General features: G+C 44.5%; 1 protein-coding gene across 2 annotated transcripts in view; it reads right to left on the bottom strand.

The window, feature by feature from the left end:
- The window catches only part of appbp2 (amyloid beta precursor protein (cytoplasmic tail) binding protein 2), a 108,663-nt gene that overhangs the window by 28,540 nt on the left and 65,663 nt on the right, over positions 1 to 14,460 (bottom strand). For both annotated transcript variants that reach the window (XM_041197969.1, XM_041197970.1), the window contains one exon: positions 8,038 to 8,189. In XM_041197969.1, the coding sequence (XP_041053903.1) occupies positions 8,038 to 8,189 (152 nt within the window). The remainder of the gene's footprint in view (positions 1 to 8,037; positions 8,190 to 14,460) is intronic.

Raw genomic sequence — 14,460 nt, 5'->3', positions numbered from 1 at the left:
TCCAGTCGTGAATGGTGGTGGAAAATTAAACAACTCACTGGAGGAGGAAGCTCCACAAATATCCCCATCCTCAAAGATAGGGGAGCCCAGTACTTCAGTGCAAAAGATAAGGCTGAAGCATTCGCAACAATCTTCTGCCAGAAATACCAAGTGGATGATCCATCACAAGCTCCTCCACAGGTCCCCAGCATCACAGATGCCAGTCTTCAGCTAATTTGATTCACTCCACGTGATATCAAGAAACGGCTGAAGGCACTGGATACTGCAAAGGCTATGGGCCCGTGACAATATTTCGGCAAAAGCGCTGAAGACTGTGCTCCAGAACTTGCTGCACCCCTAGCCAAGCTACAGCTACAACACAGGCATCTACACAGCTATGTTGAAAATTGCCCAGGTATTTCCTGTACACAAAAAGCAGAACAAATCCATGCCAATTACCATCCCATCAATCTGCTCTCGATCATAAGTAATGGAAGGGGTCATCAACACTTGCTTAGCAATAATGATGCCCAGTCTGGGTTCCGCTAGGGCCACTGAACTCCTGACCTCATTACAGCCTTGGTTCAAACATGGACAAAAGAGCTGAACTCCCAAGGTGAGGAGAGAGCGACTGCCCTTGACATCAAGGCTGCATTTCACTGAATGTGGCATCAAGGAACCCTAGCAAAACCAGGGTCAATGGGAATTAGGGGGAAAACTCTCCCCTGTCATACCTAGCACAAAGAAAAATGGTTGTGGTTGTTGGAGGTCAGTCCTCTCAGCTCCAGGACATCACTGCAGGAGTTCCTCAGGGTAGTGTCCTCGGCCCAACCATCTTCAGCTGCTTCATCAATGACCTTCCTTCCATCATAAGGTCAGAAGTGGGGATGTTCACTGATGATTGCACAATATTCAATACCATTCGCGACTCCTCAGATACTGAAGCAGTCCATGTCCAAATGCAGCAAGGCCTGGACAATATCCAGTATTGGGCTGACAAATGGCAAGTAACATTCATGCCACACAAGTGTCAGGAAAGAGAGAATCCAACCATCGCTCCTTGATGTTCAATGGCATTACCATCACTTAATCCCCCAGTATCAACATTGAGGGTTACCATCGACCACAAACTGAACTGCACGCCCCACATAAATACTGTGGCGACAAGAGCAGGTCAGAGGCTAGGAATCTGCCACAAGTTACTCACCTTCCGAATCCCCAAAGCCTGCCCACCATCTACAAGGCACAAGTAAGGAGAGTGATGGAAAACTCCACTTGCCCAGATGAGTGCACATCCAACAACACTTGAGAAGCTTGATATCATCCAGGACAAAGCAACCTGCTTATTGGCACCCCAGCCAACATTTACTTCCTGCACCACCAACACACAGTGGCAGCAGTGTGTGCCATCTACAGGAACTCACCAGGACTCCTTATATAGTACCTTACAAACCCATGACCGCCACTATCTCGAGGGACAAGGGCAGCAGACACATGGGAAACCACCACCTGGAAAGTCCCCTACAAGCCACTTACTATCTGACTTGGAAACATTCACTTCTTTCACTGTCACTGGGTCAAAATCCTGGAACTCCATCCATAAAAGTAGAGTGGGTGTACCTACAGCACATGGACTGCAGCGGTTCAAAAAGCCAGCACACCACATCTTTCTCTAGGGTAACTAAGGATGGGTAATAAATGTTGGCCTAGCCAGTGAAGCCCACATCCCATGAATGAATAAAAAAAAAATGCACCCTTGCACTCTTCATTGAACCAGGGTTGATTCCCTGGTTTGGTGCTAATGTCAGAGTGGAGGATATAACAGATCATGAGGTTACAGATTATGGTTGAGTGCAATTCTGCTGCTGCTGATGGCCCACAGCACCTCATGGATGCCCAATCTTCAGTTGCTAGATCTGTTCGAAACTTAGCCCATTGAGCACGGTGGTCGTGCCACACAACACTATGCAGGGTATCCTGAATGTGAAGACAGGACATCGTCTCCACAAGGATTGTGTGGTGGTCACTCCTACCAATACTGTCATGGACAGATGTATCTGTGATAGGCAACTTGTTGGGATGAGGTCAAGTGTGTTTTTCCCGCTTGTTTCCCACAGCTTACGGAAGTGCAGACAGAGAGGGAATGGGTGACCATCAGTCAGAAGAAAGGTGTCAGGCAGGCAGTCAGGAAATCCCCAGGGTGCTCCTCGCTCGAGAACTGTTTTTCTGCGTTTCTCTAACCATCTGCTGCAGACACAGTCTAGCAACAATGTCCCTTAGGACTCAGCCAGCTCAGTCTGTAGTGGTACTACCGAGTACACTTGGTGATGGACATTGAAGTCCCCCACCCAGAATACATTGTGTACTTGCCGCCCTCAGTGCTTCCTCCAAGTGGTTTTCACCATGGAGGAGTATTGACTCACCACGCAAAGCTTTGTGGCACATTGCATTTCAAAATTTTTCCACTTGATTCAAGTACAGTGAATAAATTTATTTATGAAGCAATCATATTTAAAAACTTACGCAACTGGTTATGGTGATCTGGAATGCACTTCCTGAAAGGGTGGCACAAGTAGATTCAACAGTTATTTTCAAAATGAAATTGGGTAAATACTTGATGGGAAAACAAATTGCAAAACTTTGGGGAAAAAGAGGGGCATAGGACTAATTAGATAGCTCTTTTAGAGAGCCAGTACAGCACAATTGGCTGGAATGGCCTCCTTCTCAATTCTGACATTCTATGATTCTAAGGTAAATCGATGAAGCTATTCAAAAACACTGGAAACGTTTCAGTCCTCTTCAACCTTACAATTGTAGGCTTGAAATAAGTATTACATTTAAAAGATATCATTGGTAGTAATTTCATTAACACAACCATTTCTGTTAATTGGAGTGCTGCTGTGCTGACACGACTATTTCACTTAACCAAGCTGAATTTAAGATATGATGAAAGGCAACATTAAATATGCAGGATTCAGGCAGCTTCTTACAATTTAGATCAAACACAAATCTTTCAGAATTAGTGTTTGATAAAATCCAAACTCAAGAGGAACAATGATCAAAATTAATTATTTCTATGATTCCAGGTGGCTCTAAGGTGTTAAGTCCCTCTTCACGGATAAATTACTATGTCAGACCTGAAACAAACCGTAATGAAAAGTTAACCATCAACAAGCCATCAAATGCCATGCTTGCCAGAGAAATTGTGCGTTCTATCAACTGCAATTTCCACAATCTCACATTAGTTCACTAAATGGATTATCATGACAAAAGGACAAAGGAAAACTTTTAACAGAAATTACTGTGCCAATTTTACATTTCAAAGTGAAAAGGTGCAAGATCTTTTCAGCGCAAAGGTGAGAGCTGATTGATGAGTAGTAGGTAAGTGTTTTTCTCCAGTTTAAAATAGATTAAGCTAAGGAAAGGTAAGAGTTCTAAGTTTTTATTTAAAGTACATAAATAATATACCTTTTTTTTTACTATATTTAACTTAAAGGGTTTTTTTTTCCAATTAGAGGCATGGCAGGGCAGCTCAATCCCGTGGTATGTACTGCCTGCAACATGTGGGAAGTCCTAGATGCTCCTTGCGCTCTGACTGACCACGTGTGCAGGAAGTGCCCTTCCAGCTGCAGCTACTTGAGCTCCGAGCTTTGGAGCTTGAGCGGCAGCTGGAGGCACTGAGGCGCATCCGCGAGGCTGAGAGTTTCGTGGACAGCACGTTTTTGGACATGGTCACCCCACAGCTTACGGAAATGCAGACAGAGAGGGAATGGGTGACCATCAGTCAGAAGAAAGGTGTCAGGCAGGCAGTCAGGAAATCTCCAGGGTGCTTCTCGCTCAAGAACTGTTTTTCTGCGTTGGAAAATGGTTAGAGTGACAGTTCCTCTGGGGAGTGCAACCACGCTCATGTCACTAAATGGTTCAGCTACACGGGCAGGGAGGGTGGGGGAGGAAAAAGAGGGGAAGAGCAATAGTGGTAGGAGACTTAATATGAAGGGGAACAGACAGGTGTTTCTGCGGCCGTAGACGTGACTCCAGGATGGTGTGTCGCCTCCTTGGTGCCAGGGTCAAGGATGTCACTAAACGGCTGCAGGACATTCTAAAGGATGAGGGCAAACAGACAGAGATTGTGGTACATATTGGTGTCAACGTCATAGGTAGAAAGAGGGATGAGGTCCTGCAAGCAGAATTTAGGGAGCTAGGAAGCAAATTAAAAAACAGGACTTCAAAAGGTGGTAACCTCTGGATTACTTCCAGTGCCACGTGCTTGTGAGTATAAAAATAGGTTAGTCCAGATGAATGCGTGGCTGGAGATATGGTGCAGGAGGGAGGGCTTTAGATTTCTGGGACATTAGGACTGTTTCTGGGGGCGGTGGGACCTGTACAAGGCTTGCACCTGAACCGGAATGGGACCAACATCCTTGCAGAGAGGTTTGCTAGTGCTGTTGGGGAGGGTTTAAACTAACTTGGCAGGGGGATGGGATCCTGAAAGGAGGTTCAGCAGGGGGAGATGCACAGCCAGAATTAGAAGAGAGAGCAAGTAAGTCTGGAAGACATAGAAATTATAGGCCAGTTCAGGTACAAGGAAGTTTGGCAAGGGATGGTATTTATTTTAATGTGAGGAGTCTGATGAGTAAGGCACAAATTAATACATGGAAATATGATGTCATTGCTGTCACAGAGACATGGTTGAGGGGGGGGCAAGATCGGCAGCTCAATATTCCAGGATATAGGGTCTTCAGGCGAGACAAGGAAGGAGGTAAAAGAGGAGGGGGTATCGCAATATTGATCAAGGAGTCAATTACAGGAGTAAGAAGGGATGACATCTTAGAAGGCTCTTCAAATGAAGCCATACGGGTACAACTTAAAAACAAAAAAAGCAATCACATTGCTGGGAGTGTACTGTAGGCCCCCAAACAGTCAGAGAGAAATAGAAGAGCAGAAATGCAGGCAAATTTCAGAGAAGTGTAAAAATAATAGGGTAGTAAAGGTGGTGGATTTCAACTTCCCTGACATTTTAGAGGGAACAGAATTCTTAAAATGCATCCAGGAGAGCTTTTTAAGCCAGTGCGTAAAAGGTCTGACAAGAGAAGGGGCGGTCCTGGACTTAATTTTAGGGAATGAAGCCAGGCAAGTGGTAGAGGAATCAATGGGGAAGCATTTTGCAGATACTGAACATAATTCTGTTTGATTCAAGGTTGTTATGGAAAAGGACAAGGATGGGCCAGAAATCAGAGTTCTAAATTGGGGGAAGGCCAATTTTATTAAGATCAGATATGATTTGGCCAGAATGGACTGGGAGCAGCTACTTTTAGGTAAATCGGCATCAGAGCAGTGGGACTCATTTAAGAAGGAAATAGGGAGAGTACAGGGCCAATATATTCCAGTAAAGACAAAGGGTGGGACCAACAAATCCAGGGAACCCTGGATGTCGAGGGATTTACAGGATTGGATAAGGAAAAAAAGGGAGGCTTATAGCAGATACCGAGGGCTTAAAACAGCAGAAGCCCTAGAGGAGTATAGAATGTGGGGGGGCGGGGTAGAGAACTTAAAAATGAAAGCAAAAAGGGGGCATAAAAAAACATTGGCAGCTAAAATAAAGGAAAATCCAAAGTTATTTTACAAGTACATTAAGAGTAAGAGAATAACTAGGGAAAGAGTAGGGCCCATTAAGGACCATAATGGTAATTTGTGTGTGGAGCTGGAAGACGTAGGTAGGGTTCTAAATGAATGCTTTGTGTTGGTGTTCACAAGTGAGAGGGACAACGTGGGTATGGAAATCAGGCTGCAGGACCGTGATATAATTAAAGAAATTAGCATAGAAAGGGAGGAGGTTCTAAGTGGTCTGGCAGGCTTAAAAGTAGATAAATCTCCAGGCCCGGATGAAATATATCCTGGGTTGTTGCGTGAGGCAAGGGAGGATATAGCAGGGACACTGGCAACAATATTTGATACCTCTCTGGCCACAGGAGAGGTGCGAGAGGACTGGAGGACAGCCAATGTGGTACTGTTATTCAAGAAGGGAGGAAGGGATAAACCAGTGAATGTCAGGCCAGTCAGTCTAACCTCAGTGGTGGGGAAACTATTGGAAGCAATTCTGAGGGACAGAATTAATCTACACTTGGAGAGGCAGGGATTAATCAAGGACAGTCAGCATGGTTTTGTTAAGGGGAGGTCATTTCATGTCTGACCAATTTGAATTTTTCAAAGAAGTGACCAGGTGTGTAGATGAGGGCAATGCATTTGACATAGTCTACTTGGACTTCAGCAAGGCTTTTGATAAGGTCCTGCATGGGAGACTGATAACAAAGGTAAAAGCCCATGGGATCTAAGGCAATTTGGCAAATTGGATCCAGAATTGGCTGAGTGGCAGGAAGCAGAGGGTGATGGTCAAGAGGTGTTTTTATGACTGGATGCCTGTGTCCAGTGGGGTTCCACAGGGATTGGTGTTGGGTCCCTTGCTGTTTGTGGTATATATAAACAATTTAGACTTGAATGTAGGAGGGTTGATCAGTAAGTTTGCAGATGACACAAAAATTGGTGGGGTGGTAAATAGCGAGGACGATAGCGTTAGATTACAGGAGGATATAGATGGGCTAATCAGTGGCAAATGGAATTTAATCTGGGTAAGTGTGAGGTGATGCATTTGGGCAGGACAAACAAGGCACGGGAATACACGATGAATGGTAGGACCCTGGGAAGTACTGAGGATCAGAGGGACCTTGATGTGCATGTCCACCAGTCCCTTAAGGTAGCAGGACAGGTAGATAAGGTGGTTAAGAAGGCATATGGGATACTTGCCTTTATTAGCTGAGGCATAGAATATAAGAGCAGGAAGGTTATGCAGGACCTGTATAAAATGCTGGTTAGGCCACAGCTAGAGTATTGCATGCAGTTCTGGAATCCACATTATAGGAAGGATGTAATTACACCAGAGAGTGCAGAGGAGATTTACCAGGATGTTGCCTGAGCTGGAGAGTTTTAGTTATGTGGAGAGATTGGATAGACTGGGGTTATTTTCCTTGGAGCAGAGGAGATTGGGGCAGGGGGGGGACGTGTTTGAGGTGTATAAAATTTTGAGGGGCATAGATAGGGTAGACAGGAAGGAACTTTTCCCCTTGGTGGAGGGATCAATAACCAGGGGGGCATAGGTTTAAGTTAAGGGGCAGGAGGTTTGGAGGGGAAGAATTTTTTCACCCAGAGGGTGGTGGAAATCTGGAACTCTCTGCCTGAAAGGGTGGTAAAGGCAGAAGCCCTTAGAACGTTTATGACGTATTTGGATGTGCACTTGCGATGCCATGGCACACAAGGCAATGGGCCTAGTGCTGGACAATGGGATTAGTTAGATACTTGTTTGACCAGCGCAGATTCAATGGCTGAAGGGCCTTTTTCTGTGCTGTGGACCTCTATGACTAAGATGTGTTTTATGGCATGGCTCAGGACAGAGTCAACAGTAACAGAGATCTGACTTTAGTAAATCAGACTGAATGATCAGTTTTATGTGATTTAGTAAATTGTTTAAAAAATATTACTAAGCTTCAAGCTCCTAAATGACTGCTGCCATACCTGCCTGCACTCAGTCTCTTGTCAATTTTGAAGAGATTCAGCCTTCTTCAATCCTCTCCTCTCAGGAATAGGCAAAGAAAAACTTATTAAAAGCAAACATTCACTTATATTTCAGTTCTTCAGCCGATGAAAGGATACACAAATATCCCTTTTAATATTCTATATCCGGTCGGTAACTGAGTGTTTTGGGTAAACTTAGTTCAAACTTTTCAATATCAAATTGCATGGAATTCCAGTATCTTATTGTGATTGTAAGAAAAATTGTGAATCCTTTAAGCTTAAAGTCAATGCCACATGATTACCACAGACTGTTCTTCGTGAACAGTGAAAGGATTCGAATTACTTGCATTTAGTTCCGAAAAATGTGGAGCATGAACAGAATTTAAGAATTAACCAGCACAGTCTACCTCTATACCAAAATCCAAACATATTTCCTCCCCTTCGTTTCATCTTTTCAATCCATCCTTCAACCTATTTAAAATTATTTCTTACCTAAAACAAATCCAAATTGGATTGCCTTTTCTTTTACATGAGCATCTGACTCTTCAATGTATGAACAGCGCCTGCTAAAGGAATTTGCCAGCACTGAAGCCACCTTTACCCCATGGTCCATTAAAGCCTGGAAACAGTGATGTAGAAGATGTCTGGAAGAGATAAGAATGGTACGGATTAGGCACAGACTGACATACAATTTAAATCAGCTTAGGAGACTTCCTGCTATTTTATTTAGATTATTAAATTAAATAATATAAATAAATTAGTTTCATTTTCAGTGACTACAGACTTTCGGAGGTGGGAAAACCCAATCCCTTCACTGGTCTTAACAAAAATAGTACAAGTTTTTGCATTTCACAATGTCTATTTAGGGAGTTAGTACTGAGGACAACTGCAACAAAATACAAGATGAGGTGAATAAACTTGCAGAATGGGCATGTATATGGCAAATGAATTTCAGTATAGGTAGGTGTGAGGTACTGCATTTTGGTAGCAGGAATGAGGAGGTAACCTACGCTTTGGGAAGCGGGAGTCTAAATGGGGTGGAGGAAAAATTGGATCCAAGAGTATTGACAAATCATTGAAAGTAGTAACAGAGGTTAAAAAAGCCATAAAAAGTAAAAAGAAGTTCATTTCTAGAGGGATTTCAAAGGAGAAAAGTCACGTTAAATGTTTATAGAACCTTGATTAGACCACATTTAGAAAAATAGTTCTTGTTTCCAGATTGCAAAAAGATTCGGAAAGGATTACAAGCATTGGAGAAAGTTCAAAAATGACCTAAGGATAATAGTGGAATTAACAGAAGACTGCTATCAGAAAGCGAGAATAGGATGGGGCAACCTTCTCTAGAATAATGAGTGGACCGAGATGGCCCGATCAAGGTCTTTAAAATGATGAAGCTGTGTGACAGGACAGGGGATATTTCCACTTGAGCGAGTCTAAAACTCATGGCAATAAATACAGGACAGTCACCAATAAATCTCATAAGGACTTAATTGCATAAGAAAGGTGAGAAGGTGGAACTCACTAAGCATTCCATGCAATTTAATTATATTTTTTGTAGCACCCTCCATTTGGAATGTCTCCCCCCATCTGGATGACCAAGACTGACCAAGGTGTAGTATGACCAGGGCTCTGTATATTTTAGTAAGACATCTTCTAATTTGTACTCTATTGATTTAGTAACACAATTCGGAATTCTATTTGCATTATTTATTACTGCTCCACAATGATTGGTCATGTTAACTACTGAATTTTAAATCTTTTTATCTCACCCATTTCCATGCTGTTTATAGTAAACTTATGACACCCATTTTTCCTTTCAATGCCTGCATTTTTTCAAATATCTGTACTGAAGTTCATCTGCTACTACTTCGCCATTTACAGATTTTATCTAATGAATTTTAAAGGATCCTGACTACTTCCTCCAACTCAACTGCTTTGCCTAATTTAGTGCCCTCTGCAAATTTGACCAGTTTGCACTGGCCTGCTGAAATCAAATCATTGAAGTATACAGTGGAATTTGTATGATGTTAAATTGTCTATCAGTATAATATAGGTTATACCCCTGGCTTGGCTTGGCTAGGCAATGCTTCCTGTGTTTTATACACATTTGAGTTTGCATACTGCTATAGCTGTATAATGATTATCCATGATTATGAATATAGTGTTTCACAATCTGGGTTCCACGTAGTCTGTAGAAGCTTTCCAGACATCTAAGAAATAGTTGAGTGGTTCACGAATGAGCGGCAGCCTTAAGTGGGCTCGGTGCAAGCCCAAAAAGGAGAACATAGTGTTGCCAGCACATGTCGAGTGTGGAGTGAGCTGGCTCTCTCACCTCGGAGGGCTGTGCAAATAGAGTGCTGAAAGGAGGCAGGCAGATTGCCAGGTAGACCAGAGGCCTGGTGATGGCTGCCAGGTGAGTTCACCTTTGTTCATGAAAGGAGAGCTTTAAAATTTTAAGTACTCTCCAAACTCAAAGAAAGGGCATCAAAATACAAGTTCATCCATGTATTGGGAGCATTTAGAATTTAGATTGGGGGGGGGGGGGGGGGGGTGTTGGAAAAAGTCCATGATTCGTATTTGAAATGGTGTTCTTCAGCCAAAAACTTTGAGAACTATTGGTCTAATGGCAAATTTGTGGCATTAATTAACAAATGATTGAATAACTTTATATCACATTTCAATCCTCAAGATTTCATTTAATATGTAAATTTTAAGTATTACCAGTTGACCTAACTGGATTATTTGCTTGTAATTATTCCATCTTCTTCCAAAAGCAGGGCTTCTCACAACGGACATTTATTTAGGAAAGGATATTGCAGGTACAGTATTTTTGTTTTTAAACACCCATTGGGACTGTCACACTTCTCAACTCAATGACATTGAACAGAACATTTTACATGGTTAAGGTAGTGAGTGATACAAGTCTTGGAATATCAAACAAATTTTATTGGAAAACTCCACCACAAATTATTGAAGGTATCAGGTTTATCAATCACTCTAAAGTCAACTTGATATAGATCTTAAGACAGGAAACATTAATGCCATAAGTCATAGGAAAATATGATCAGTGAAGCTAATGGAAGTGATCCTAGAATCTACCTGCACAATTTCAGGAGTGTGGGCCTTTTCTGGCAGCTTCTTCCAGTTAGGACTTGTACCTTTCACGACAGGAAACGCACTGGTGGGAAATTGTGCAAGGAATGCTTGACCCTTCTGGGCACCAAACATATGAGAAACATAGAGATAAAAACAAAAAAACTGCGGATGCTGGAAATCCAACACAAAAACAGAATTACCTGGAAAAACTCAGCAGGTCTGGCAGCATCGGCGGAGAAGAAAAGAGTTGACGTTTCGAGTCCTCATGACCCTTCGACAGAACTTGCGTTCGAGTCCAAGAAAGAGTTGAAATATAAGCTGGTTTAAGGTGTGTGTGTGGGGGGCGGAGAGATAGAGAGACAAAGAGGTGGAGGGGGGGTGGGGGGGTGTGATTGTAGGGACAAACAAGCAGTGATAGAAGCAGATCATCAAAAGATGTCAACGACAATAGTACAATAGAACACATAGGTGTTAAAATTAAAGTTGGTGATATTATCTAAACGAATGTGCTAATTAAGAATGGATGGTAGGGCACTCAAGGTACAGCTCTAGTGGGGGTTTTTTTATATAATGGAAATAGGTGGGAAAAGGAAAATCTTTATAATTTATTGGAAAAAAAAGGGGAAGGGGGAAACAGAAAGGGGGTGGGGATGGGGGAGGGAGCTTACGACCTAAAGTTGTTGAATTCAATATTCAGTCCAGAAGGGTGTAAAGTCCCTAGTCGGAAGATGAGGTGTTGTTCCTCCAGTTTGCGTTGGGCTTCACTGGAACAATGCAGCAAGCCAAGGACTGACATGTGGGCAAGAGAGCAGGGTGGAGTGTTGAAATGGCAAGCGACAGGGAGGTTTGGGTCATTCTTGCGGACAGACCGCAGGTGTTCTGCAAAGCGGTCGCCCAGTTTACATTTGGTCTCTCCAATGTAGAGGAGACCACATTGGGAGCAACGGATGCAGTAGACTAAGTTGGGGGAAATGCAAGTGAAATGCTGCTTCACTTGAAAGGAGTGTTTGGGTCCTTGGACGGTGAGGAGAGAGGAAGTGAAGGGGCAGGTATTGCATTTTTTGCGTGGACGTGGGGTGGTGCCATAGGAGGGGGTTGAGGAGTAGGGGGTGATGGAGGAGTGGACCAGGGTGTCCCGGAGGGAGCGATCCCTACGGAATGCCGATAAGGGGGGGTGAAGGGAAGATGTGTTTGGTGGTGGCATCATGCTGGAGTTGGCGGAAATGGCGGAGGATGATCCTTTGAATGTGGAGGCTGGTGGGGTGATAAGTGAGGACAAGGGGGACCCTATCATGTTTCTGGGAGGGAGGAGAAGGCGTGAGGGCGGATGCGCGGGAGATGGGCCGGACACGGTTGAGGGCCCTGTCAACGACCGTGGGTGGAAAGCCTCGGTTAAGGAAGAAGGAGGACATGTCAGAGGAACTGTTTTTGAATGTAGCATCATCGGAACAGATGCGACGGAGGCGAAGGAACTGAGAGAATGGGATGGAGTCCTTACAGGAAGCAGGGTGTGAGGAGCTGTAGTCGAGATAGCTGTGGGAGTCGGTGGGTTTGTAATGGATATTGGTGGACAGTCTATCACCAGAGATTGAGACAGAGAGGTCAAGGAAGGGAAGGGAAGTGTCAGAGATGGACCACGTGAAAATGATGGAGGGGTGGAGATTGGAAGCAAAATTAATAAATTTTTCCAAGTCCTGACGAGAGCATGTAGCGGCACCGAAGTAATCATCGATGTACCGGAGAAAGAGTTGTGGAAGGGGGCCGGAGTAGGACTGCAACAAGGAATGTTCCACATACCCCATAAAGAGACAGGCATAGCTGGGGCCCATGCGGGTACCCATAGCCACACCTTTTATTTGGAGGAAGTGAGAGGAGTTGAAGGAGAAATTGTTCAGTGTGAGAACAAGCTTACTCTTCACCATGGACGTCCAATCCCTCTACACCTCCATCCCCCACCAGGATGGTCTGAGGGCCCTTAGCTTCTTCCTCGAACAGAGGCCCGAACAATCCCCATCCACCACTACTCTCCACCGTCTGGCTGAACTTGTTCTCACACTGAACAATTTCTCCTTCAACTCCTCTCACTTCCTCCAAATAAAAGGTGTGGCTATGGGTACCCACATGGGCCCCAGCTATGCCTGTCTCTTTATGGGGTATGTGGAACATTCCTTGTTGCAGTCCTAATCAGGCCCCCTCCCACAACTCTTTCTCCGGTACATCGATGATTACTTCGGTGCCGCTTCATGCTCTCGTCAGGACTTGGAAAAATTTATTAATTTTGCTTCCAATCTCCACCCCTCCATCATTTTCACGTGGTCCATCTCTGACACTTCCCTTCCCTTCCTTGACCTCTCTGTCTCAATCTCTGGTGATAGACTGTCCACCAATATCCATTACAAACCCACCGACTCCCACAGCTATCTCGACTACAGCTCCTCACACCCTGCTTCCTGTAAGGACTCCATCCCATTCTCTCAGTTCCTTCGCCTCCGTCGCATCTGTTCCGATGATGCTACATTCAAAAACAGTTCCTCTGACATGTCCTCCTTCTTCCTTAACCGAGGCTTTCCACCCACGGTCGTTGACAGGGCCCTCAACCGTGTCCGGCCCATCTCCCGCGCATCCGCCCTCACGCCTTCTCCTCCCTCCCAGAAATATGATAGGGTCCCCCTTGTCCTCACTTATCACCCCACCAGCCTCCACATTCAAAGGATCATCCTCCGCCATTTCCGCCAACTCCAGCATGATGCCACCACCAAACACATCTTCCCTTCACCCCCCTTATCGGCATTCCGTAGGGATCGCTCCCTCCGGGACACCCTGGTCCACTCCTCCATCACCCCCTACTCCTCAACCCCCTCCTATGGCACCACCCCATGTCCACGCAAAAAATGCAATACCTGCCCCTTCACTTCCTCTCTCCTCACCGTCCAAGGACCCAAACATTCCATTCAAGTGAAGCAGCATTTCACTTGCATTTCCCCCAACTTAGTCTACTGCATCCGTTGCTCCCAATGTGGTCTCTTCTACACTGGAGAGACCAAACGTAAACTGGGCGACCGCTTTGCAGAACACCTGCGGTCTGTCTGCAAGAATGACCCAAACCTCCCTGTCGCTTGCCATTTCAACACTCCACCCTGCTCTCTTGCCCACATGTCAGTCCTTGGCTTGCTGCATTGTTCCAGTGAAGCCCAATGCAAACTGGAGGAACAACACCTCATCTTCCGACTAGGGACTTTACAGCCTTCTGGACTGAATATTGAATTCAACAACTTTAGGTCGTAAGCTCCCTCCCCCATCCCCACCCCCTTTCTGTTTCCCCCTTCCCCTTTTTTTTCCAATAAATTATAAAGATTTTCCTTTTCCCACCTATTTCCATTATATAAAAAAAACCCCACTAGAGCTGTACCTTGAGTGCCCTACCATCCATTCTTAATTAGCACATTCGTTTAGATAATATCACCAACTTTAATTTTAACACCTATGTGTTCTATTGTACTATTGTCGTTGACATCTTTTGATGATCTGCTTCTATCACTGCTTGTTTGTCCCTACAATCACACCCCCCCACCCCCCACCCACCTTTTTGTCTCTCTATCTCTCCGCCCCCCACACACACACCTTAAACCAGCTTACATTTCAACTCTTTCTTGGACTCGAACGCAAGTTCTGTCGAAGGGTCATGAGGACTCGAAACGTCAACTCTTTTCTTCTCCGCCGATGCTGCCAGACCTGCTGAGTTTTTCCAGGTAATTCTGTTTTTGTATATGAGAAACATCCTCTTCCGTTTAGTGGTAAAAAAGTGAGTGGCCAAGATGT

The sequence above is a fragment of the Carcharodon carcharias genome, chromosome 10 (assembly GCF_017639515.1).
Source record: "Carcharodon carcharias isolate sCarCar2 chromosome 10, sCarCar2.pri, whole genome shotgun sequence".
NCBI lineage: Eukaryota > Metazoa > Chordata > Chondrichthyes > Lamniformes > Lamnidae > Carcharodon > Carcharodon carcharias.
This window is presented reverse-complemented; position numbering and strand designations above follow the sequence as displayed.